This window comes from Saccostrea cucullata, unplaced genomic scaffold (genome assembly GCF_032062105.1).
Source record: "Saccostrea cucullata isolate Sc308-1 unplaced genomic scaffold, CSIRO_AGI_Scuc_v1 ctg191, whole genome shotgun sequence".
NCBI classification, from domain to species: Eukaryota; Metazoa; Mollusca; class Bivalvia; order Ostreida; family Ostreidae; genus Saccostrea; species Saccostrea cuccullata.
Window position 1 is genome coordinate 489,723 of NW_026935443.1, and position 24,457 is coordinate 514,179.

General features: G+C 34.2%; 1 protein-coding gene across 1 annotated transcript; it reads left to right on the top strand.

Moving 5' to 3' along the window:
* Nucleotides 1-260: 260 nt before the first annotated feature.
* On the top strand, nucleotides 261-24,124 carry LOC134242893 (uncharacterized). Its single transcript, XM_062725094.1, has 24 exons — nucleotides 261-396; nucleotides 722-851; nucleotides 1,383-1,488; nucleotides 1,593-1,766; nucleotides 1,925-2,033; nucleotides 2,710-2,720; nucleotides 10,980-11,065; nucleotides 12,250-12,339; nucleotides 12,540-12,642; nucleotides 13,763-13,936; nucleotides 14,088-14,196; nucleotides 14,494-14,584; nucleotides 15,040-15,142; nucleotides 15,307-15,480; nucleotides 17,938-18,046; nucleotides 18,320-18,419; nucleotides 19,143-19,248; nucleotides 19,577-19,750; nucleotides 20,269-20,374; nucleotides 20,638-20,804; nucleotides 21,605-21,835; nucleotides 22,130-22,274; nucleotides 22,363-22,488; nucleotides 23,685-24,124. The coding sequence occupies exons 2-24, from the start codon at nucleotides 787-789 to the stop codon at nucleotides 23,933-23,935; spliced, it is 2,910 nt and encodes a 969-aa protein (XP_062581078.1). The 5' UTR covers nucleotides 261-396; nucleotides 722-786; the 3' UTR covers nucleotides 23,936-24,124.
* The last annotated feature ends 333 nt before the right edge of the window (nucleotides 24,125-24,457 follow it).

Here is a 24,457-nt window from a genome sequence, read left to right on the forward strand (position 1 = left end):
GGTCTCCACGTCCTAAAGTGGGATTCGAACCCGCGACGTAAGGATCGACTCCTTACTTTGCGACTATAGAGCAGACGCTCTTATTACTGCGCCAGGAGGGCTGTTCGATAAGTAAAGCTCATGGTTTCTAAAACGGAATTCGATCAGTTTTTGCCACTTTGGGTGATATTTTTTAATTTGTTCTCACCGTCGTAAACAGTATTTTTGGATCAACACTGGTTAAACATGTTAAAACTGCGCCGTTTAAGACTTAATTTCTCGGTGTTGGCACTAAATATTTTAAATGCCCGCACTGGGTCACCGTATTAACACTTGGGTACCGGTGTATTGATCATTTCGGTTGGCACGACTTGACCCTCGGCAAAGGTATATAGACCACAGTCGAGTAAACTAAAGGTTTGTGATTGTTTGTTATGCACGTACTTGTTTATTATCTTCTTTATTATGTATGTCTGAAATATAATTGAGAATATGATGATCTAATGTATTGTACGTGTGCAAGCTTGTTAGATAAATATGGACCGACTTTGCATGAATGCTTTGTGCTCTTAGTTATTAGGTTATAGATCAAAACAAATCAATGCAGTAATTTTATACACAAATCAATATACTAAACTAACCATAGGAGGAGAATGGAAAGGGAACTATATACATGTTGGAAATATTGTTATATTTCAGTAACCATGGTGATATTTTAACAAATACGCTTTTATGCTTGTAGCAGTGTAGCCCTCTAGTCCCATGTTCACAAACTACAGGTGATCTGGAATCGGTTTGTGGGACATAATGACTGTGATTCGACAATGGGTACAAAGAGTCGTAAACTATTCCTCACAATATGACAGTGCAGGGTAAGACTCTCTCTCTCTCATTCTCTCTCTCTCTCCATAGTACATCATACCATATACAATTTGTGATGAATTTTGTTCATAGTTTATATTAAAGTGAGCTGAGAAAAAATATTTAGATATGTTTAATCCATAGATGTCAGAACCAGGAGGGCTAAGAGGGGGGTGAGCCTTCCGTATGTTTTATAGACAAAATATACCCACTGAAAATTGGGGTTCTAGACACTGCTCTCCTTTTAATTTGCTTCCATTGCCTATGTATATTCATGTTTTTCTAAATGAAATTTCTTGCCGTAATCTGTCATACACTAAGTTACTGACTAAGGCCACCCTGTGTCAAACCTCAAAATGTCTCAGAATGAGGCTATACAAAGTCTCCATTTAAATGTTTGGAACTCATTTATCAATTTTTTATTGGACTTTTTGAGTCTGAAATTTGTTAATCACAAATTAATACATTTATATAAATATTTTTAGCTACTATTTGTATGGTAATATTAAAGTATAAATGCTTATTTTGCACTTTTTCTTTAGTTGGTCAGCTGAGCAGGTTATAGGTGCACCTAAAGTCTACCCCAGGCATGGGGACATCCGAGGGGCATGGGCTTCTCAGACCAAAACTAACAAAGAATTCATAGAGGTACGTATTACCAACATCGATACTGGAAGTCTCTGGCACACAATTTCATGGTGCAATCCTGACCAAATTCTCATTAGTAACTGATGTACCTCATTTCTGTCCAGGTTGCATATGGCAGGAAAGTGTTTCCTCAAGAAATCAATATATATGAGACATTGAATTCTGGTGGGACAAAGAAAGTGCAAGCTAAAACAGATAGTGGAACCTGGGTTACAATGTACGAAGCCAAGAAAATAGAATGTATAAAAGAAAGTCGAATATTCAAACCCGAATTGATTGTAAGTGTGGATTATTTTTTTTTTTTTCCTTAGATCAATTAAGCAAATGATAAAGGAGGAATTTTTAATGAGCAGTTAATTTTTGTGCATATATAATAATAGTGGAGAGAGAGAGAGAATATGAAATGCATTTTATTAAGTTCACTGCATGCTTGTAGGAAACGAATATTCCCACTGATACTCTGAGAATAGAGATTGATTGTACAGTTGCTGGAACATGGGTAGAAATTGATGCTGTTGAATTAGTTGGAACGGAGGCAAATCCAGGTACGTAGAAAAATTTCTATGTAAAATTTTTTTACATTGCATTTTAAAATAACAGATTAAGTAGGTACTGAAAAATGGTTTCAAATAACACACTATACATTTCTTCATTAGCTTACCTGAGCTTTTCTGTTTTCTTTGGCATTGTTCTTGTGTGTCAACTCAAAAACATTTACATTTTTCTTTTTTTCTCAAGAATATATGGGTCAATTTTTACCAAACTTAGAGTATTCTTGGATACCGGGGGGTAAATGAAATTCAAGTTTCCATGAAAATCTAAATTTTTTAGGAAGATGAGATGATCAAGAGAAAATGAAAATTCATTAGAGTCATTTAAAATTTTCCTGTAATGAACCACTTAGCTAGATTTTGTTTTTGTAAAGAACTGTTGATGTAGTGTAGATTCATGTTTTTCAAATCGTGACTACCATCGTAGGTTGGGGTCACTTTAATGATCAAAGGAATGTGTAGGGGAAAAAATTTCTTTCTCACAAGAAGAAAAAAGCCATGATTTGTCAAATTTATACGGAAGCATTTCCAGGAAGTGTAGATTAATTAAATTCAAATTTGTTTGATGAGTGCTGTGGCCCATGGGCCTTGCACTTTTACTATCACAATTTCTAAAAGGGAGCAAAATTGAATATTTTAAGTTTTTTAAAGCATTTTTTTCATTTTTCAGGGAGTTACTTATAAATGGAAAGTTACCAAAAGAATTCCTTTTGATCTCATCTAAGTGGAAGTGAAGATAGATGAATAAATAAAGCATGGAATTTACCAAGACTTACTCGTGCCTTTCTAAACCCAGATTTACTTGACAATCTTCTGAGATCTTCAACAAATCCGTCCAATCCGTCTAGTAGTGGAAAGACGTGGTTTTTTCTCATGTATCCGACTTATGGATATGATCCTTGGATAAGATTTTTGCTTTTACGTTTACAAATTTTCAGGCCATTGTACATCCTTTAAAGAAACTCATGACAAAATTTATTCTATTTCTGAGCTTATCTACCATAACTTTTACACATCAAAAAGAGATCTAGAGAGATGTATCAATCATCCGTCCAGTTTTGATTGAACTTTTACTTTGATATACATGTATGTGTTGTTATTTTCAGAGTAATTTTCTGGTCAAATGCTCAGATATTTTCTCACTATACATGTATTTACATCAAACAGTTTCCAGCAATTATCTTGGAAACTTTCATCACCACCCCCCCTTTATTTCTTTTGTAAATAGTTGACCCCTTTGCAAATTATATAATGACACAGTAGCTAGGTCACTTAGTTGCACCAAATTAGATGTTTGTTTTAGCCAATATCCAAAAAATAATGTTTTTTGGCAATCTTCAGACTTTATTCACAGACTGTTATAACAATCCAAGAATACCACTATTGATTATAAAACGAAAGGTCAGCACAATTGCTCTTACATGTATATTCCTCATCAATTATTATCACGTACCTCTCAAAATTTTGGGTAACCTTTCCTGAATTATACCAGTAATCATCAGACATCATGAAGGAGGTTATAGCCATGTTAGGTAGCCCAAGGGCTTGTAGATTTGATATCTTACCAACCATATTCATTTCCTAAAGAATTTTTTTAGATTGCTATTTATTATATATATCTAAAGTGAATATTCAAGTACATGTACAATCAATTAACATATGACATTGCATTAAGCTGATATCTGTGAGCTACCCAGTATGTCATGTCTTGACTTACTTGAATCCTCAAAAAAGAAATTTAAACTTTTTCAATATTTTTTCTCATCAGTTAAAGTTATGAATTCATATGAGATATTTTTGCAAATGTGAATATAAAATTTTTGTTTGAAGAAAGGGTAAAACTTACATATAGATGTAAGATATTGTCAATATTTTGTTAAGTACTTGGTTTTCATATGCATGTATGTCAGTTTTTATTTACTATAAACATGGATACAGTGTATTTACAAACATGTTGTTCATTTTGTGAATAACCCCTAGCATATACATGTATTATGTAGGGGGGGGTTCTTCTGCAATACCTATAAAAAATATCTTATAACTTTTATTTACTTGGTGTAAATTTCCTCTTGCTAACAATGTCTATTTTTACAGTACATAAGTATGAATGTTTTCTCTGTGTGTCATACATAGAATCATGATTTCTTTTTTCTTTTTAAAAGTTTTTTGATATTCTATAATGATATTTATAAACTTTTGTATTTGATAAAATTGGGGACATTTTAGCTGGACATAGTTAAGCATTACAACTAGTAAGTAATTTATTAATAAGTGTTATAAGAAATGGTTGTGTTCAGTTGTTGTCAACTATTTAATTGTTATTAATGCTACTGTATTAAGAGAAGAAAACATGAACAATGAAACTTGTATTATTTTATACCATAAACAAACATGATAACTTCGAGTAAGATAATGTAAAATCTTGCATTTGGAGATGGTATCACGCAAAATACCTATGTACTTGTAATAATGGAACACATACTGGAAGCTCATGATTGCCCAAAGATAAATTAACCTAAAGAATATGTGGATTTATCTTGAGTTCAAGATCTGTGGGGATAATTTGTTGTGTAAACACCCTCACTCAGTGGGGATAATTCATTTTGTGAGCTCCCTCCCTCAGTGGGGATAATTCATTTTGTGAGCTCTCTAACTAAGTGGGGATAATTCATTTTGTGAGCTCTCTCACTAAGTGGGGATAATTCATTTTGTGAGCTTTCTCCCTCAGTGGGGATATTTCATTTTGTGAGCTCCCTCACTCATTGGGGATAATTCATTTAGTGAGCCCCCTCCCTCAGTGGGGATAATTCATTTTGTGAGCTCTTTAACTTAGTGAGGATAATTCATTTTGTGAGCTCTCACTCAGTGGGGATAATTCATTTTGTGAGCTCCCTCACTCATTGGGGATATTTCATTTTGTGAGCTCCCTCACTCATTGGGGATAATTCATTTTGTGAGCTCCCTCACTCATTGGGGATAATTCATTTTGTGAGCTCCATCCCTCAATGGGGATAATTCATTTTGTGAGCTCCCTCACTCAGTGGGGATAATTCATTTTGCGAGTTCCCTCACTCAGTGGGGATAATTCATTTTGTGAGCTCCCTCACTCAGTGGGGATAATTTATTTTGTGAGCTCTCTAACTTAGTAGGGATATTTCATTTTGTGAGCTCCCTCACTCATTGAGGATAATTCATTTTGTGAGCTCCCTCCCTCAGTGGGGATAATTCATTTTGTGAGCTCTCACTCAGTGGGGATAATTCATTTTGTGAGCTCTCTAACATAGTGAGGATAATTCATTTAGTGAGTTCCCTCACTCAGTGGGGATAATTCATTTTGTGAGCTCCCACACTCAGTGAGGATAATTCATTTTGTGAGCTCCCTCACTCAGTGGGGATAATTGATTTTGTAAACTCTCTAACTTAGTGAGGATAATTTATTTTGTGAACTCCCTAACTCAGTGGGGTATTTCATTTTGTGAACCCCCTCACTCAGTGGGGATGATTTATTATGTAAGCTCTCTTACTCAGTGGGGATAGTTCATTTTTTGATCTCCCTCTCTCAGTGGGGATAATTCATTTCTTGAGCTCTCTCACTCAGTGGGGATAATTCATTTTGTGAGCTCCCTCACTCAGTGGGGATAATTCATTTTGTGAGCTCTCTAACTTAGTGAGGATAATTCATTTTGTGAGCTCCCTTCTTAGTGGGGATAATTCATTTTGTGAGCTCCCTCACTCATTGGGGATATTTCATTTTGTGAGCTCCCTCAGTCAGTGGGGATAATTCATTTTGTGACCTCCCTCACTCATTGGGGATAATTCATTTTGTGAGCTCCCTCCATCAGTGGGGATATTTCATTTTGTGAGCTCCCTCACTCAGTGGGGATAATTCATTTTGTGAGCTCCCTCACTCAATGGGGATAATTCATTTTGTGAGCTCTCTCACTCAGTGGGGATAATTCATTTTGTGAGCTCTCTCACTCAGTGGGGATAATTCATTTTGTAAGCTCTCTCACTCAGTGGGGATAATTCATTTTGTGAGCTCCCTCACTCAGTAGGGATAATTCATTTTGTGAGCTCCCTCACTCAGTGGGGATAATTCATTTTGTGAGCTCCCTAACTCAGTGGGGATAATTCATTTTGTGAGCTCTCTCACTCAGGGGGGATAATTCATTTTGTGAGCTCCCTCATTCAGTGGGGATAATTCATTTTGTGAGCTCCCTCACTCAGTGAGGATAATTCATTTTGTGAGCTCCCTCCCTCAGTGGGGATAATTCATTTTGTGAGTTCGCACACTCAGTTGGGATAATTCATTTTGTGAGCTCCCTCACTCAGTGGGGATAATTCATTTTGTGAGCTCTCTCACTCAGTGGGGATAATTCATTTCTTGAGCTCCCTAACTCAGGGGGGATAATTCATTTTGTGAGCTCCCTCACTCAGTGGGGATAATTCATTTTGTGAGCTCCCTCACTCATTGGGGATAATTCATTTTGTGAGCTCCCTCACTCATTGGGGATAATTCATTTTGTGAGCTCCCTCATTCAGTGGGGATAATTCATTTTGTGAGCTCCCTCACTCAGTGGGGATAATTCATTTTGTGATCTCCCTCACTCAGTTGGGATAATTTGTTTTGTGTGCTCTCTAACATAGTGAGGATAATTTATTTGGTGTGCTCTCTAACTTAGTGAGGATAATTTATTTTGTGTGCTCTCTAACTTAGGATAATTTATTTTGTTTGCTCTCTAACTTAGTGAGGATAATTTATTTTGTGTGCTCTCTAACTTAGTGAGGATAATTTATTTTGTGTGCTTTTTAACTTAGTGAGGATAATTTATTTTGTGAGCTCTCTAACTTAGTGAGGATAATTCATTTTGTGAGCTGCCTCACTTAGTGTTGATAATTCATTTTTTGAACTCCCTAACTCAGTGGGGATATTTCATTTTGTGAGCTCTCTCACTTAGTGAGGATAATTCATTTTGTGAGCTCTCTCACTCAGTTAGGATAATTTATTTTGTACGTGAGCAAGATACTCACTCATTGGGAATAATCATTTTGTGAGCTCCCTCAGTCACTCAGTGGGGATAATTCATTTTGTGAGCTCCCTCACTGAGTGAGTTTCTCTGTTTTGTTTATCATTTTTTGGTCATCTATACACCCTCCATCTATCTGCATGAGTTTAGCTCCCCCAGTCCTTTTCAACAGAATCTCTAAACCTTCATGTTCTTGAAAATCTTCGCTTTGCACCTATTGCTTCTCAATTCTCATCATTAATGATCCAATATAAATTTTATAAAAATGTATGAAAATTGATAAAGATATATTTCATTTTTTTTCTTTATAATCTACTAGTTTTATACACAATCATAAGTACACTAAAAATTCAAAGATTAGTGGAAAGGTCACCTACATTAAAACAAAATAATATAGGAAGCAGTTGAATTCTCACTAAAAAATGCATTGATGCATAAGCTAATGCATGTACTTAAAACTATGTAGAATAAAGATATAAATACAAATATAGGAAAAGGGAGGCAAGGTCAAAATATTTTGATGAAGTTTGATAGCACTCACCAAAATGTATCGACAAATGAAGTTTGATAAAGATACCTTGAAAATAAATCTTTAAAAAATATATATCTTGATTTGTTTTATAAAATGATCTTAATCCAAATTTAAGAAATGTGAGGTCAAAGGAAAGGTCAAGGAAAAAAATATTGATGCAGTTGAATAATTCTCACCAATATTTAATAGCAATTATTGTGAAATAAAATATTATCTTCATCAGTTCTTTAAAGCTGAGGTAAACACATTTTATAAAAGGTAAGGTCATTGTCAAAAGAAAGGTCAAGGTTAAAAATTGTTGATTTATAGCTCTCATTTATATATACTAGCATTATAAATTTTCAGTAAAAGAGACTATTTTTTTAAAACTGGACTAAATGGAAAAATAAGGACAGAGGGATGGAAGAAGCACATGGCAAACACATCTACCTATATCTTCATGGTGGGACATAAAGAATGACTGAGAATTTCTGTATTCATGGATCCTAGTGGGTAAGTAGCTGCAGAACTGTAGCTCTCTGCCTGAGAAAAATCAGACAGATCTCAATCTGCTTTTTCTGCCCAAATTTTCTCAAGCAGAGAGGTGCAGTTCTGCAGGTAGTGCATGAGTATACCTTGATTCACAATGAATTTCATCAGTGCTGTAAATATTTACTTTTTTCCTACCAATGTCAGATGAGACCTACCGGTATCTTTGAAAATGATTGAATGAATCCAGAGGTATGTTCAAAAGAGCCAGCGTTCGCGAACATTTCTGTTGGAGGTCTAAGGAATTTCGATGAGCTCTCACGAATATTCACTTTGCTGAACAGACCACTGGAGTACCAAAGATGAACTAAATGTCAAGAGGGAACAGAAAGGGTGACAAACTTGTCCTCTGTAGACTTCTGGCCCCAAGATCATGAAACAGACTTAGACTTAAGTCATTGAGTTAATCTCTATATAAAGTTGCATGCAGATATATCACGTATTTTAGAAAACAATTTGGGAGACATAATTTGATTTCGGGGTGCATTTACATTTACAAGATTTAAATACAACACAAAGATTTTTACAAAGATGTTTCATGATCCCCGGGTCTGAAGGTTTTGATTCATTAGAGCTGCTGTTCAGTTAAAACAGCAGCTGCAAATTTGCCAACCAAAGAACTTTAGAAGAGTTAATTTGAATCATTCAGTCATTTTTTAAAAGCTAGATTACATCAAACATCAACAGGAAAATGTAGATACTGATTAAAACAGGCACGTAGCATCGATTTTGAAAGGGGGGGCAGCCACAGAATTTTTTTTTGTACTTACCTTATTGCCGAAAGTCGAAAATCCTATTTGGGGGGGGGGGGTAGAGGCAAACTTTTTTCACTACCAATTCCTTCCAATATCCATTTTTTAAGCTTACAATACTATATTTCCTTCATAATACTTTACTTTAGTTTAAAGTGGGGGGGTGCAACCAATGAACATTTTCAATAGTAAAAGTATTGTTGGCAAAAAAAGTGGGGAGGGGGGCAGCCCTCCCCCTGTTGCTACGTCCCTGTAAAATTATGTATGAATCAATTACCCCTAAAATGCAAGATGAGAAGTTGTGTCATGTTGCCGTGCGTTCAGTTTTTATACGGAGAAAATTACAATAACTTTTTTTAAAACTGCAGAATTCGTTATTTTAATTTTTATTGGAATTAGTGTCATACAATACACAAAATACACCATCCAGAAACTGAGTGCCGATGTAAGTAGTCACCATATGTTCCTGAAGACGACAAGTTAATATAAATTTCATTAGATAGAATGTTCTATCGTTAAAATGATATTGTCCTACGGACCCGGTTTAACGATAGAATTCGTTCCGTGTATTCGTAATGTAGCAGAAAGAAACACGGGCGATAACTCGCATAGTGCATTTACTAGGAACAATCTAGAGAGTTCCGAATGTAAACATGGCTGCCATTTGAATCGAGAGAAAAACGTTGAGAAAATTAATTGGATTTTCGTCTTTATATTGGTTATTTTTTGGGATAAAAGGCATAAGCAATCTCAAGAAGGTTTGTTTTGATTATTTTGGTAGTTATTCCCAGTGCAAATCATTTTATATTCTTCAAAATCGTTTCGGTGCGATTCTGCAATTTTTTGCAACATTGCGAGTATATGGGTGGTATTCTAACTGTGGTGAGGGCCTGTACCGAGACACAGTTAGATTATTCTAACTAAAATTTCATATTCTGACTCAGGTTGGCAATGTTGCCGATAGGCCGCATTATGCATACTCATTATAAAATAAATAAAAATTTTAAAATATCTGTGAATTATATCGTTAGAATATAATAAGAAAAGAAACCGTTCAAGTGGAACTATTAAATAAACAGTGTGTCTGTCATTCTCTTAAATTTTAACAGTACATGTACTCAGGGACCTATTTAGTATATAGGTCCCTGATGTACTACATGTACTGTGACTTTACAGTCGGGCTCGGTTCGTAATAATGATCCCAAACCTAAAGTTACAGTCATGTTTATAATTGCCAAAAATTATTTCAAGTATAAAAATATTAGAATTTGAAGGAAAAAAAATAGATGATATAAACTAACATACATTTGGTTGTGTTTTTTTTCTCAGAGAATTATATGGATACTTTTTCGTTAATTAGTATCACCTTTATTGCGCAAGGGGTGCGTCGATTTACCCAAAAGGACCCAAAAGGAACTCAAAAGGACCCAAAAGGACCCAAAAGGAACCCAAAAGGACCCAAAAGGAACCCAAAAGGACCCAAAAGGAAATCAAAAGGACTCAAATAAATATATTAATATACATTGAAAATTAATAATTTGAATTAAATTATGAATATTATATTATAAATTTACCTAAAAGTTGGCAAAAAATTAACATTTATATTGTTGCAACTTTTCTTAAAGAAATAACATACGACTTTTATTACACATCAAACACTAAATCTGGTCAGATATGCTTTGATTTCTTTACGCTGAAATTAACAAAGTACACTGTATTATTCTATTTCACCTTTGTTTTACCATATCTTACTATATGATATTTAATAATTATATATAAAGAAATAAAGTTTTATGACATGTTCTACATGTAGGCATATGGTATCGGGGATGGATGTGTGTATGTGGGGGGGGGGGGGCTCCCAACCCCACCCCAAACACACACTTTACCCTCAAAAAACTAGTTTAAGTTTTTAATAAAATATGAAAGTATTTATTATATATCCATTTATTCTGTTTATTTCAGGTCCTTTTGGGTCGTTCTTAATTTCCTTTTGGGTCCTTTTGGGTTCCTTTTGGGTCCTTTTGGGTTCCTTTTGGGTCCTTTTGGGTCCTTTTGGGTCCTTTTGGGTAAATCGACGCACCGTTGCGCAATTTTACAGGACAACAAACGTAAACATCCTGTGATCCGAAGGAAAAACAAGGAAATCCTTGCATGCTGTCATACGGGCAAATATACTTGTTTCAGGTAGGGATGGTAGATAAACACACTGATTGAGCTTTAGTTCTTTCTTGTGTAGACTGACCCAGTAAAATAAGAGTACTGAGTAGCTTGGGTTCAGAACTGTACATAGCTCTCCTAAACTAAGACTTGACTTTACCGGTCCCCAGAAAAACGCGCTAAAATGTAGTGTCGCCGAAGGCGACTTCAGTATATATGAGATCGCGTGAGCGATCGAAAAAAATTTTAAATACGAGGTTTTTTGGCCTTTTGACCCCAAAATTGAATTCTACGGTTAAAAGTTTAGTTTAAAACTTTGTTTTTAAACAAAGTTTTTAACCTCGTTCTCTGAAAAAAATTAATAAATAGTTGTTTATTCATGGAAAAAATCGACAAAGAATGATTCTGAACGAAGCGCGTGCGGCGCATGCTTAATGTCATTTCTTTCGGACTTAGCCAATCTTCCATGTAAACAAACGAAGGAAATGCCTATGAATCTGAATTATGATCTTGGAAAAATTACAGAAACAACTGAATTTCTTAACTTAACTAAAAGAACGATTCACTAACCCTGATCCATCGTATGGTATGCAAGGACTAAAACTAACCCTAATCAGTTGAATAATGTACGAGGACTAACCCTAATTTCTCGGATGAACGCGAGACTAAACCTAATCAGTCGAATACTAGTGCAAGGACTAACCCTAATCTCTCAGGTGGGTGCAAGACTAACCCTAATGAGTCGAATAGTGTGCAAATTTAACCCATTTCAGTTGAGTGACGTAGTTGTTACGTCATAGTCCAATGAGCGCGAGGATCTTGCGGATCTGGGGACCGGTAAAGTAAAGTCTACCCGGAATATGAATTATGTATTTACCCTACACCTGTAAACTGTTACTTGTATCAGTGTACTACATCAATAAGCATAGAAAACTCTTGTTTAGTCCATCTGAGCTCAAGTGAGCTTTTTTTTAAATAGGTACATACATGTGTACATAATATTTATCTAAAACTTTAATTGTAAAATTTAATCATTTTAATGTCAATTAAACTCAAAAAGTTTTTTTTTTAAGTTTAGTTTAGAATATTGTGTTAGCTCAGTTTCAGTGATATTTCAATGATGGATTTTCAAAACATAGTAATTGCTAATTACTTTTATTTTTATGTTGAAAATGATTATTCTTCATTTGTACACTTTACATATACTACAGTGCTCTTGACATGGCTACAAGCAATTCCAACACCATAAAGCAATGGGCAACTGTTGTAGATGCTTACTCATCTCAGTATAATTCAACAGGGTGAGTAAATTCTATCAATTAATTTAGAAGCAATTAACCAATATAAATCAGGCTTTAACATACCTAACTGTCAGCCTGTTACGAACACCATATAACATTAATGAAGTCAGTAACTTTCATGTGGGCTTAGACAACTAGGTTGAAATATTTTGCACTACTCTATGGACTATTTTTGGTATATTCTTTTTTTTTTGGTACAGCTGGTCAGCTAACCAAATACTAGGATGTCCTAAAGTTTATCCAGACTATGGAGACAAGGAAGGTTCCTGGGCAAGCAAAGACTTTGGTATCCAATATGTAGAGGTAAAATTAGATTTCAGACATGCCTATATTTTTAATTTTATTTAATATAGGGAATTTTTAAAAATCAGAAATGACTGCAAATATTTTAAATGATTGTGTGTGTATGTTTATATATCCAATTGAATGGACTAGATTTATATTTGTTGTATGTGTAAGGTGTGTCAGAAGAAGGGAGTCAAGGGATACTTGTTACCTGCTATTTATATTCACTTGTCAGAGTAACATATACCTGTTATGATATATTAACAGCTAATAAGTTTTCTTAGTTTGATAGTCACCCCCTGGCGCAATGGTTAGAGCATTTGCTCTATAATAATGAAATAAGGAGTTAATCCATATACAATTCGAATTCCACTGTGGGAGGATGTTTTAGAAGTATATATTGTCCATTTTATTGATAATCAATAGTTGTTAATGTTAATAGGTCCATTTTGCTTTGAAACATTATACAATGTAGTGATATACTGGAACTTGTTTTACAGATTCATCAATATTTACTGTGCCCCCCTTCAAAGAAGGGATCGGGGCATATTGCTTTGCTCAGCTGTCACTTGGTCAGTCCACCATCAGTTTCCATTCATTTTCTTCACTGAGGTTAAACATATTGAAATGAAATTGGTACATGTACGCAGATTTTTTACAAGAATGTCTAGGTCAAATTCCGTTTTTGGAGACGAACTAGCCATTTTGGACAGAGTTATGCCCCTTGAACTTAGAAAAATCCCAATTATTTGCTGTTTTTGTTCACATTCTTTGCGGGGGTTGCACTTATTGAAATGAAATTAAATCTGTATACAAATTTATCATAAAAAATATCAAGGGCAAGTTCTTTTTGGGGTATGAACGGGCCATTTTTGACAGTGTCATGTCCCTTGGACTTTAAAAAATTCCAATTATTTGGGGATCGAGTTGGGGGAGGGGGCATAAGTGTTTTACAAACATCTCAAGGGCAAGGGCAAGTTCTCTTTGGGGTATGAACGGGCCATTTTTGACAGTGTCATATCCCTTGGACTTTAAAAAATTCCAATTATTTGGGGATCGAGTTGGGGGAGGGGGCATAAGTGTTTTACAAACATCTTTTGTTTATCTCTGTAGTTCTATTTGTTTAATATATTTGTAGATTGGATTCCAAGAAAAAGTAAAACCTTCGTCAATCAACATTTATGAGACATACCATGCAGGCGGAGTGAAAAAAGTCATGGCTAAAAACCCTCAAAATGACTGGGTCGTCTTATATGAAACACAAAGAGTTGAGAAAATTAAAAACAGTCGAATATTTTCACCTCCATTGAAGGTATGATATATACAAAAAATAAATTTAAAAAATTTTAACTGAAGAAATGATAGAGTTACCCGGTACTTAACACCTCTAAGGGGCTTTAACTGCATGACCTAGATATATATTGAAATTAAACATACCTTTATGATTCTTATTTTATTTTTAGAATAACACTTTTGAGACCAACAAGCTCCGGATAGAAATAGACTGTTCTGTAGCTCAGACCTGGGTGGAACTCGATGCTGTGGAATTGTTGGGGTCCAAACGGGGAACAGGTACTCGTGACTGTTTACAGCAGGGAAGGTCTCAAAACTCTCTTTTCCCCAACTTTTGCATGCATTGTCCTAGTGATGAAAATTAATTGCAACTTATACCTGATACAGATAGATAGCATGTCTGTGCAGAAATAGACTATTAGTAGTAGTTGTGCTTTATTTTTTAGGAAATCATATTAATTAAAAAATCAGTCAGAATTTGCCTAAAAAATGAGAAATAACATCCATTCTTTTTTAAATTTATTTTTGATTGTCTATTGGTTTTTAAAACAATCAATTTCTATTTATAATGTAAAGCATCCCCCAGAACAGCAAGCAGTAATTTGAATATCATCCAACAATGGGCATCAGTTGTAGATGCATTTTCATCTCAATATGATACATCAGGGTGAGTATAAATTGTTTTACTGTTGATCGCTCAAACTTAATGACACATTATTTACACAAGATAGTCATTTACTCTTTGTAAGCAAGATAAAATTTCCATAGTTTTGATGAGAATGAAATTTTTATAAGTAAACTATGTCACATTATGATGTGAAAATAAAGATTTTGCCAATAAAAAGTGATTAACAATACTCAAATATAAGAAAAAGACCCCTCTAAAGTACAAACATCATCATTTTCATCAACTTTGTCATCATAAACATAATATCCTTAATTTTAGGAATACTATGGACATAGCTTTTTAGTTCCACTTATTCATTTGGATGACTAAAACTCCATCTATTTTTGTCCATACTTTTTGTGCAGCAGGAGTTCAATTTGAGTTTTTGAACAGTTATAACTTTCAATTTGACTGTGAAGGCCTCTTGTTATTGGATGAATTGTTTCCATTAATAGCTGGGCAGCTAACCAGGTTCTTGGAAATCCAAAGGTATATCCTGAGTATGGAGACATGCAGGGTTCCTGGGCCAGTGCAGACTTCGGCATTCAGTTTGTGGAGGTAAAAAAGGGGAGGCAAAGCAACTCATTCTTTGTTGAAAAAAATTATTCTTTAAATTTATGTTCCAAAATGTCCAATATTATGGCTTAAAATTTAAAACATATATATTATTGCAGATTCATTTTTCAAATTTCTGGTGTTGTACATGTGTGTATTTATTGTAGGTTGGATTTAAAGAAAAAGTAACACCATCCGCAATCAACATTTATGAGACATACCATGCAGGTGGAGTCAAAAGAATCCAGGCCAAGAACCCCCAAAATAGCTGGGTCACCTTATATGAAACAAACAGAGTTGAGATGATAGAAATCAGTCGCATATTTTCTCCCGTGTTAAAGGTATATGTGAATTTTCAGCTAACTTGCATCAATTCAATCTGAAAACAGATTTTTTAGAAGAGTTTAGAAAAAGTCTTTAATATTTTTACAATAAATAAAAAAAAGCTGTTTGAAGGTATATTACCATGTAAATTCATACCAAATTTCGATAGTAAATATAAAAATAAGACTAAATTGTGCATATCAGAAGGTTACAGAGAAAAACCCGCTTTTAAGTTTAAAATGCCAAAATGATTTCCGAACAACCATTATTCTTTAATGAAAGTTTATTCTAACTGTGGTCCCAGGGATAACAACATAATAATGGTTCCTAAGCTTAAATAGAAAATATTTATAATAATCTGTATGATATGTTATCAAAATATATTGTCAAGTTGAGATGCAAGCATCTTCATGTTTTTTTAAGATTAAAGTGTACTCATATTAAGAGCCATTCTCTGTAATGATTTGAAATTTTATATAGGAGCTGTGGCACACATAGTCTCAGAATTTCTCCAAACTCTCTATGATAAAAGTCATTGATACCCTTAACTGAAATCAGGCAAAAATTGGTTGCTATATTTTATAGTTACCATGGCAACATGTCTTAAAGTACGAAAAATGGCATTTTTTAAAATGTTTAGAGCCCCATAGTTAACAATTGCAGCAAAGCAAACAAATGGCAATGACTGTTTCCAAAAGTTGAAGGCCAGATGTCTAAAATGCATGATAAACATGTTTGGTAAATCAACTATTACATACGTTACTATGGTAACAAAGTATTCAAAAGTAAAAAAAAAATATTCATTGAATTTTATAAAGTCATACACGTAAAAATAAAAAGCAATTATAGGATGAAATGTAACCAAATAATAGAAAAAAGAGCCTTGAAACATCTACCAAGAACAAAATATGATATTTCATTTTGGTTGGCAATGGTTGCCACGGTTTTTATACCACAGAGAGCCTTCAAAGTAACACTCTGTATGTTTAAATCTGATCCTATCTTTTAAAAAAGCACATTTCCTCATAACTTATGATCAATTTTTAAAGATATTGGTGTGCTCCTAGTTTTCCCATTTGAAAAAATTCAGATTAGATTCTTTAAATAGAGTGTTGCTATGGAAATAAGCAGAAAATATATGCTTAAAAACCTGAAAAATATTTTCTTTCCTTGGATACATACCCTTAAATGTAGATTCCCTAAATTTTTATGATTGATATTTATCAACAGCTAGCCTGACTTTTAATTTTGACTATCATCCAATCTCTAAGTGGATGCAAGAAGTTGGCACACAGGGTTTAATATTGATATAAAGTTAACAAAATCGAACATTTTCCCTTCTTGGTAACCATAGCAACAGTGTTGTTTTCTATCAAATTTTATCAATATATGATATTCAACTTCAGTTCTAACAGGTAAGTACTATTCAAGCTCAGTCCTTTAATTTTTTTCTTGATTAAATGGCAATTTAATTCTTAATGCAGCGAAAAACAATTCACTTTTAAGCACTGGTACTTTGTTTCCATGGTAACACTGCAAAGTAGCAATTATACCCAATTTTTCTTATGGTTTTGGTGTTGCAAGGTCCTAAGGATGCATATTTGCCAGTCTTGAATTTTCATGTTTTTCCTCAAGACAGTATCATTAACCCAATCTTAGTTACTGGTTTTGCATGGTTACGCTGTGTTACTATAGCAACCATAAAAGTTTTTTATAGAATAATATTGCTTATACTTATATACTGAAGGTCAAACATTTTCATTGTTTTTCTTAAGTCGTTGATTGAGTTTGAGCATGTAACACCTACCATTAGTGAATACGGAGTGTTTTTCAGCATATTTCAGCATTTTAAATGTATTCCAAATGTACCCTTGGTTACCACTTACTTAGAGATATATTATAAACAGTTTCTTTACAGTATAAGTGACATCAAGGTGTCATGCTTTTGTGAGAATGGCTTGTTTGCTTTTTCTAGTTTTTATTAAGCCACAGTCAAGATTTAAAGTGGCTGAAAATCTCCATTTTTCAAACTTTTCCGGCTGTTGCCATAGCAACCGGGACACATAGCTACGAAATTTTGTTTGATATTTGTTTCTGGTGTCAAGTACTAAGCATAGGTGAAGTTTCATCAAAATCGGTGACCATGCGTGGCAACGAAGTTTATTTTATTTATTTATTCAATTTGACAAAAACCACATGTGGCGCAAGTCATACATACAGTAAACAAATATAAAATATATAGTCACATAGATTTTCTTATATTACATGCATCACGTATGAAGTTACAAATATTTCTTGTAGAATTAACATCTGCTGGATTAAGAAGTTTAAGTGGTTACAGAGAATGGCTATTAATTAATCTTAATTATTCAAAGACAATTTGTTGAAAAGCCAAAAGTGTTATGTTATGTTCAACTATTAAAATTGATCAAAATAATGAAAACATACTTGTGTTATTTCCATTTTATTTTTAGAATAACAGTTTTGAGACCAACAAGTTAAGGATAGAAGTAGACTGTTCTCTAGCCCAGAGCTGGGTAGAACTTGATGCTGTGCAGTTGGTGGGGACCAAGCAAGGAACAGGTATATATACAGATTGTTATATACTGGAAACTTATCAGAGATATTGAATATTTCTGTCAAAGAAAATCTCTGATTAAAATATAAAGATTTTGATTTCGACATATTCAACACTGGATCTTAATGAACTTTTCTGACCAAAATAACTCGTCAATAACTTAAATTATGGACAAAAAAATCATCTGACCAAATTAACTCTTCAATAGTCTTACATGTAAGTTACACACAAAAGATTTGTCTTGTGTAGCTAGATGTATCATTGGTATATTATGATAGGTACAAGCAGCTTAACACAGAACCAAACAAGAGAGACCCTATTGAAAACCCTGTGGGTGGCAGAAATCACCAACTACTCTACTCAGTACAACAGCTCAGGGTAAGTTTGAAAAAACTATAAGTACTGTGAGCAATGAGCTCACTAAATGATACCCCCCGCATCCCATATGAATATAATGGCAGTGTCCATGTTTTGCTGTTGGAAACCCAAATTATGTGTCGGATCAAAAAGTGAAATAGGAGGTGCACATTGGCAATATGTAATAAAGTTTCTATGAAAGTTTCATCAAATTTCATTCAGTGGTATGAGAGGAGTTGCGAATAAAATATGGGTATCCCAAAGCATAACAGACAGATGGATGGATGCACAGCTAGACGGACGGACGGACATACCGATTATTATATACCCTCCTGCTTTTCAAGTGGGGGGGGGTATAAAAAACAAGGCTAAGAATTGACAGAGATAAATAGTAATCCTCTTGTTCTTTAATTGAGATATTTATGCACCCATAAAAAAAGATTTGGGGGGCATGTTTTGTTTTTGGTCTGAGTCTGTCTGTTGTCAAAAATCTCTAACCTTAGTCATAACTTTTAAATGGTTAGTGCTAAGGCTTTTATATCTTATATGCATATTCGTTGAAAAGTCTTTAACACTGACCAGGAGCTGCCCTAGGGTAGAATAAGTGTTTAACACATCTTGTCTCTAAAGGTTGAATAATTCTTTTAAGGTCATTTTCTATGTCCAAACTTTTAAGGCATTTTTCATCTATCATCAGTTTTAGAATATCTTATATTTTGTTCCTTCTCCTTGTTTTCTGGACAGATGGTCAGCCAGGATGGTTGTGGGAGAACCCAGAGTGTATCCTACATATGGAGACGTCCCAGGAGCATGGGCCACCTCTACAAAAGACGCCCACCAGTTTATAGAGGTACGTAAAACTTGTCTAATCTGAACACCACTGGTTCCTGTATTAGACAAAATTCCGAATTAAGATGACATTTTAGAATTGAAATCAATGAAAGAGCTTGAAATTTGCATTGTATTAGACAAGGTTTAGGATACACAACATCCAGATTAGCTAAGTTTCACTGTGAATATGGCCTAATAGAATTAATAAGACATTCCTCATTCACTGTATAGAGTCACATCAGCACCACTCATTTACAAAATACATTTAGCATTATAATTTAAACCATCACCTAGTCATTTATATTTTTATAAACAACTATCGGGTAGTTGTTTTGCTTCTCTTACAGGTGAAGTTTGAGGAGAAGTTGTACCTGAATGAAATCAACATATACGAGACTTATCATGCAGGAGGAGTCAAAAGAGTCTCCGCCAAAGACATGGCAGGAAACTGGGTCATGCTGTACCAAACAAATCGCTGCCAGAACTTACAATCCAGTCGAATTTTTTCTCCACAGTTTAATGTAAATACATGTATTTTACATGCCCTAAATTACTGTAGATTCCTTATTTTGTGTGTACTTATTATCGCGAAATGGCTCTTTGACAATAATTTTGGACAGTTGCTCAAAAGATTTTACATTGATTTCAGCATCCTGAAAATAAAAGTGAGTAAGTGGTGCCTCTCACAAAATTATGCGATAATAATCCCTCACATATATCTAGGAATCTACAATGGTTTAAGGGCATCGGAGATGAAAAGGGAGACAATTACTGTAATTTCAATATTATCAAAAAAGATTCTTAGATTCTTATCTGATATGTCATATTCAAATAAATCTCAATTTGTAAACAATGAATTTTGAGAGTGAAGGGCCGTTAAGTAATATTTTGGAAACAAAATTGCAAGCATAATGGTCTTGCTTGCACATGAAAGATATTCATATTGTTACCTTTTTGACAGTATCTGCTGTCTTTATGAAATGCTGTAAAAAATTTTATGTGGCATTCACTGTTAAAAACTTTTGACTTTGTTATACAGCCCCCCGAATTTCCAGTGGATGAGCTCAGAGTAGAAATTGACTGTACAGTGAGTGGATCCTGGGTGGAACTTGATGCCATTAATATAAAGGGTACATCAATGCCAAGTAAGAAAATTATAGCTCAATCTCTTCTTTTTTAAAACAGTAAAACACGCTAATAATGAACTAACTTGTTAATAATCAATTAATGCTTTCAACAAATTCATTTTCATTTCCCTGACTTTGAAATATATTTATTGAAGTATATTGTGTCCGATCTTAATGGATTTAATGAATTACACTTACAAGAAATTTTAATTTAGTTATGTAAATCTCTGACATTTGTAGCATTCATACATGTTGAATTACTCAATGCACTTTTTTGATAGAGTTACCTTCCCTGGCCTCCTGCTTGTCAACACTGGTCAACAACAAGATGTTCAGTGACGTTGAGATCATCGTGGATGGTCTTTCATTCTATGGACACAAGGCCATAATGGCACAAAGATCATCTTTCTTTAAGTCCGTTTTTGTAGATGGACATATTCCTCCAATTGTAAGAATTTTGACTATATTCAATACCAAGTCCATATAAAACTAAAATTATTTAAATACTGTAAATCAATTATTATTGACAAAACGTCAGTTTGGAATCCAACTGCGATTACTAATGTTGGTGGCTGAGGCAACATTTCACAAAAATATTTACAAAAATAAAATTACCAATTGTAAATGTAATTGATTTCCTCATGAATGTGTTGGCGCGGTTCCAAAAAAAACACGTGTAACAAATGGTTCATGAATCAAAGCATGTAAATATAAGGAATAACTGTCAGATTTTTCGAATTCATGAAGATGATCAATGGATTGGCTTGTGTGACAATTTTATGCATAAACGCCTTCGGCGTTTATGCAAATTATCACACAAGCCAATCCATTGATCACTTCATGAATTCGAAAAATAAGACAGTTATTCCTTAAATACATGTAGATGAACAAATGGTTCATGACAAGAAATATTTCATCGTCGGAACCCAGGGGTTTTCTCTACATTGCACTAAATGTAGTGTAACGGAGAGAAAACCTATGGGTTCCGACAATGGAAATATTGTGAAAAAAGAAGGTTGCAAAACTTAGGGATATTTCTCACTCGCAAAAAAAAATTGGTTTACAGTATTGGAACTAAAACAACTGGAAAATTTTCATACGTTTGTTATTAACTCTCAATCATTGAATATTCTGAGCGTTTATAGTTAGCTCATGAAATAAACAACAGGAAAATCCATTAAAAAAAATAAATAAGATATCTGTAAATGGTCTAACTTAATTTTCATGCTGGCATAACTTTTATTTCAGGCTCCACTGGAGAAGCAAATACACCCCCCAATCAGAGAACCTGTAGTGCCAACAGCCCCACCCATAGATGATGATGCCCTTCCTTCATATGACAGTTTATTTGGTCCCCCAACCCCTAACAGCTCAGCTTTACCCACTTCAGACCAGCTGTATGGGGGAGAGAATTCTGGTCAGATTAGAAGTCTACCCCCTATATATCCCCAAGAAACCAAACCAGCATTTTTTTCTGGAGTAAGTCGCACAAAAAAAAAGAAAATAATTTATTTTTACATGTGTTATCATTCATTCTCACTGGAACATCTTTTAATACATGTATTAGTTGAAAAGAAATTTTATGATTTACATAGTGTGTAATTGTTAGAAACTCAGATTTCTTCTGAAGTAATGTGCTCTAATTCATTTTGTTGCTTGTTCAAAAAAGCTTTTTAAAAAACTTATTAAAAGCCTGTTCTTATTGTAACTAGGTTTACTGCAACCAGTTTTCATAGGCTGTGCCAACTGATTTATTGAGTGATTTATTTGTAGGGTACACTTGTTCTGAACACTGTCACACCAGATATATTTGGGGTCATCCTGCATTTCCTGTATACAGAGGAACTCCCTGATGTTATCTATGTCACCAATCTTCCTGTAGAAGTCAGCGTCATGTGCATTGTCAGAACTGCTCAAGGTGTGAACTTTTTATCAAAAATTACATAATGAAAGTATGTGTCCCTACAATAGTGTAGAGTGTTAATTGAGCTGTAATACGTTTTCAGCGGCCATACAGTTTGGTTTGCCCGGACTGAAAGCCCTGTGTGAGAGGAAGATCCTTTTGGTGAATTCTTTCTCTTCATCTGACGTATTGGAGGCATTTCTAGAGTCCTATCAACAACCAGGACTCGGTAAGAACAATTTACTGTTACTTAAAATACGATCATATGGCTTTCAATCCCTTTTACTGCAAAGAGTTCACTATTTCTACTTGTTACATACACAGGAAAAAATAGTTCTCTTGAATTCTGCACTGCATTAATGGAAAATCTTCATTTTAATTAAGGTGAGTTTGAGCACAGTTTGCTAAGAGGTGATTGACACCCTATATAATTTGACATTGATTTACCTGTTATATTATTTGATAATAACAGTAACAACTACATGTATAAATAAAGAATAATATACTATATACAGGGAAATTTTCGCCCTTGTTTTATTTTTTACTCTTTTGCCCGAAGGGGCGAATTCAAAGAATACAGTATAATTTCTTGAACAAAACTTTGATTAGGCGAATTTAAAATGAGGCAAAGAACTAGATGTGGTATATTGCATATTTTTGCCCCTACAGCTGTATACAGGGAAATTTTTGCCCCCGTTTTATTTTCCCCCCTTTTGCCCTACTCTCATTAGACCAATTTAAAATGGGGCAAATTCAAGGAATACAGTGTAATTTCTTAAGTAAAACTATGACTGGGCAGATTTAAAATGGGGCAAAATTGTCAGCAAGTGTGAAAGGGCGAAAATAACCCTGTATTTTTGCTCAAGATTGTTTGCTTAAATCAAACTGTTGTCTAATCCATGATTGTTAGCAAGGAAGGAATCAAACAATCTCAGCATTTATATGTAAATATTCAAAATTTATTTAGATATGGGGAATATGACAAGGTAAGACTCTTATACGGTCAAATAAAAGGTTGCTTAGATATGGGAGATGTAGAAAGGGGAGAGACTGAGAGTGAAATTTCCCTGTACACATTAATGCTTCAAACTTTTTAAGTGCTTTTATTAAGTTCATAAAGTTGATAAAAGCTTTTTTTTATTGTGCTTAGTTGCAAATAAGTTTAGATATGGGAGATGTAGAAAGGGGAGAGACTGAGAGTGAAATTTCCCTGTACACAGTATACCTCTCTCGGCATGCTTCATAATACTTTTTGCAATGTGCTTTTATTTTTGTATACCTCTTTTAGCATTCTTTTCATGCATATTTGTACCCTTTGTATTTCTAGCCCAGATTTCCCTCTTTGCTTTTTTTTAATTGTGCCTCAACATGACAAAAATAAAATCTTAAAGCCACAAATGAATATTCTCAACATTTTTTTTTCAGAATCCATTAACAAATTTGCCTGGCATTTCATGCAGAGTAACAGGGACAGCATTATAAACCAAACCCGATTTCTGGCTCTTCCAAAAGAGATACAGAGAAGCCTAACCAGTGTCCCAAGGTGCTCTGACCAGAGAATAACCAGTGCACCTAGGTGCTCTGACCAGCGAACAGAGAGCAGTGTACAGGTACAAGTGTCATGCAAGAAGAAAGGCTTCCCCTCAAGATCCTCAGATATTTGTTGTTTGCAGTAATTGAAGAGTGCCAGGGTTATTGTGCCAAATATTGGATTTTCTGTGATTTTTAAATGAGGTTATTCAAGCACCCGATACTTTTAATATGCATTGAAGAATTGAACTGCTTTCTTTAAAAAAAGAAATTATTTTTTATCTATTTACAGTACGTGTATTGATTTAAAATTAATGTATTTATAGAGTCACAAATTAGAGGCAATCATAACTATAGATATCTAACTATTTTACACAAGTACATAATAATCCAAAATGAATTAAATATGACAAAGTGTATAAAGAGTGGACTGGAGTGAAAGAACAAATAATTTATTATGGATGTATGGTATGTTTTATGGGATCTTAGAGTTCACAATTACAATGTGTAGCCTTCATAATCTTATAAAAACCCTGACCGCCGCTCCCAATCTCAAGAAAAAAAAAGATCTCAGCACATTGCAGTTAGCTTTTGTTTCCACACTCCTCATACACTTACACACCCTCCCACACATAATGTATACATAGTTAATTACATATTTATATTTT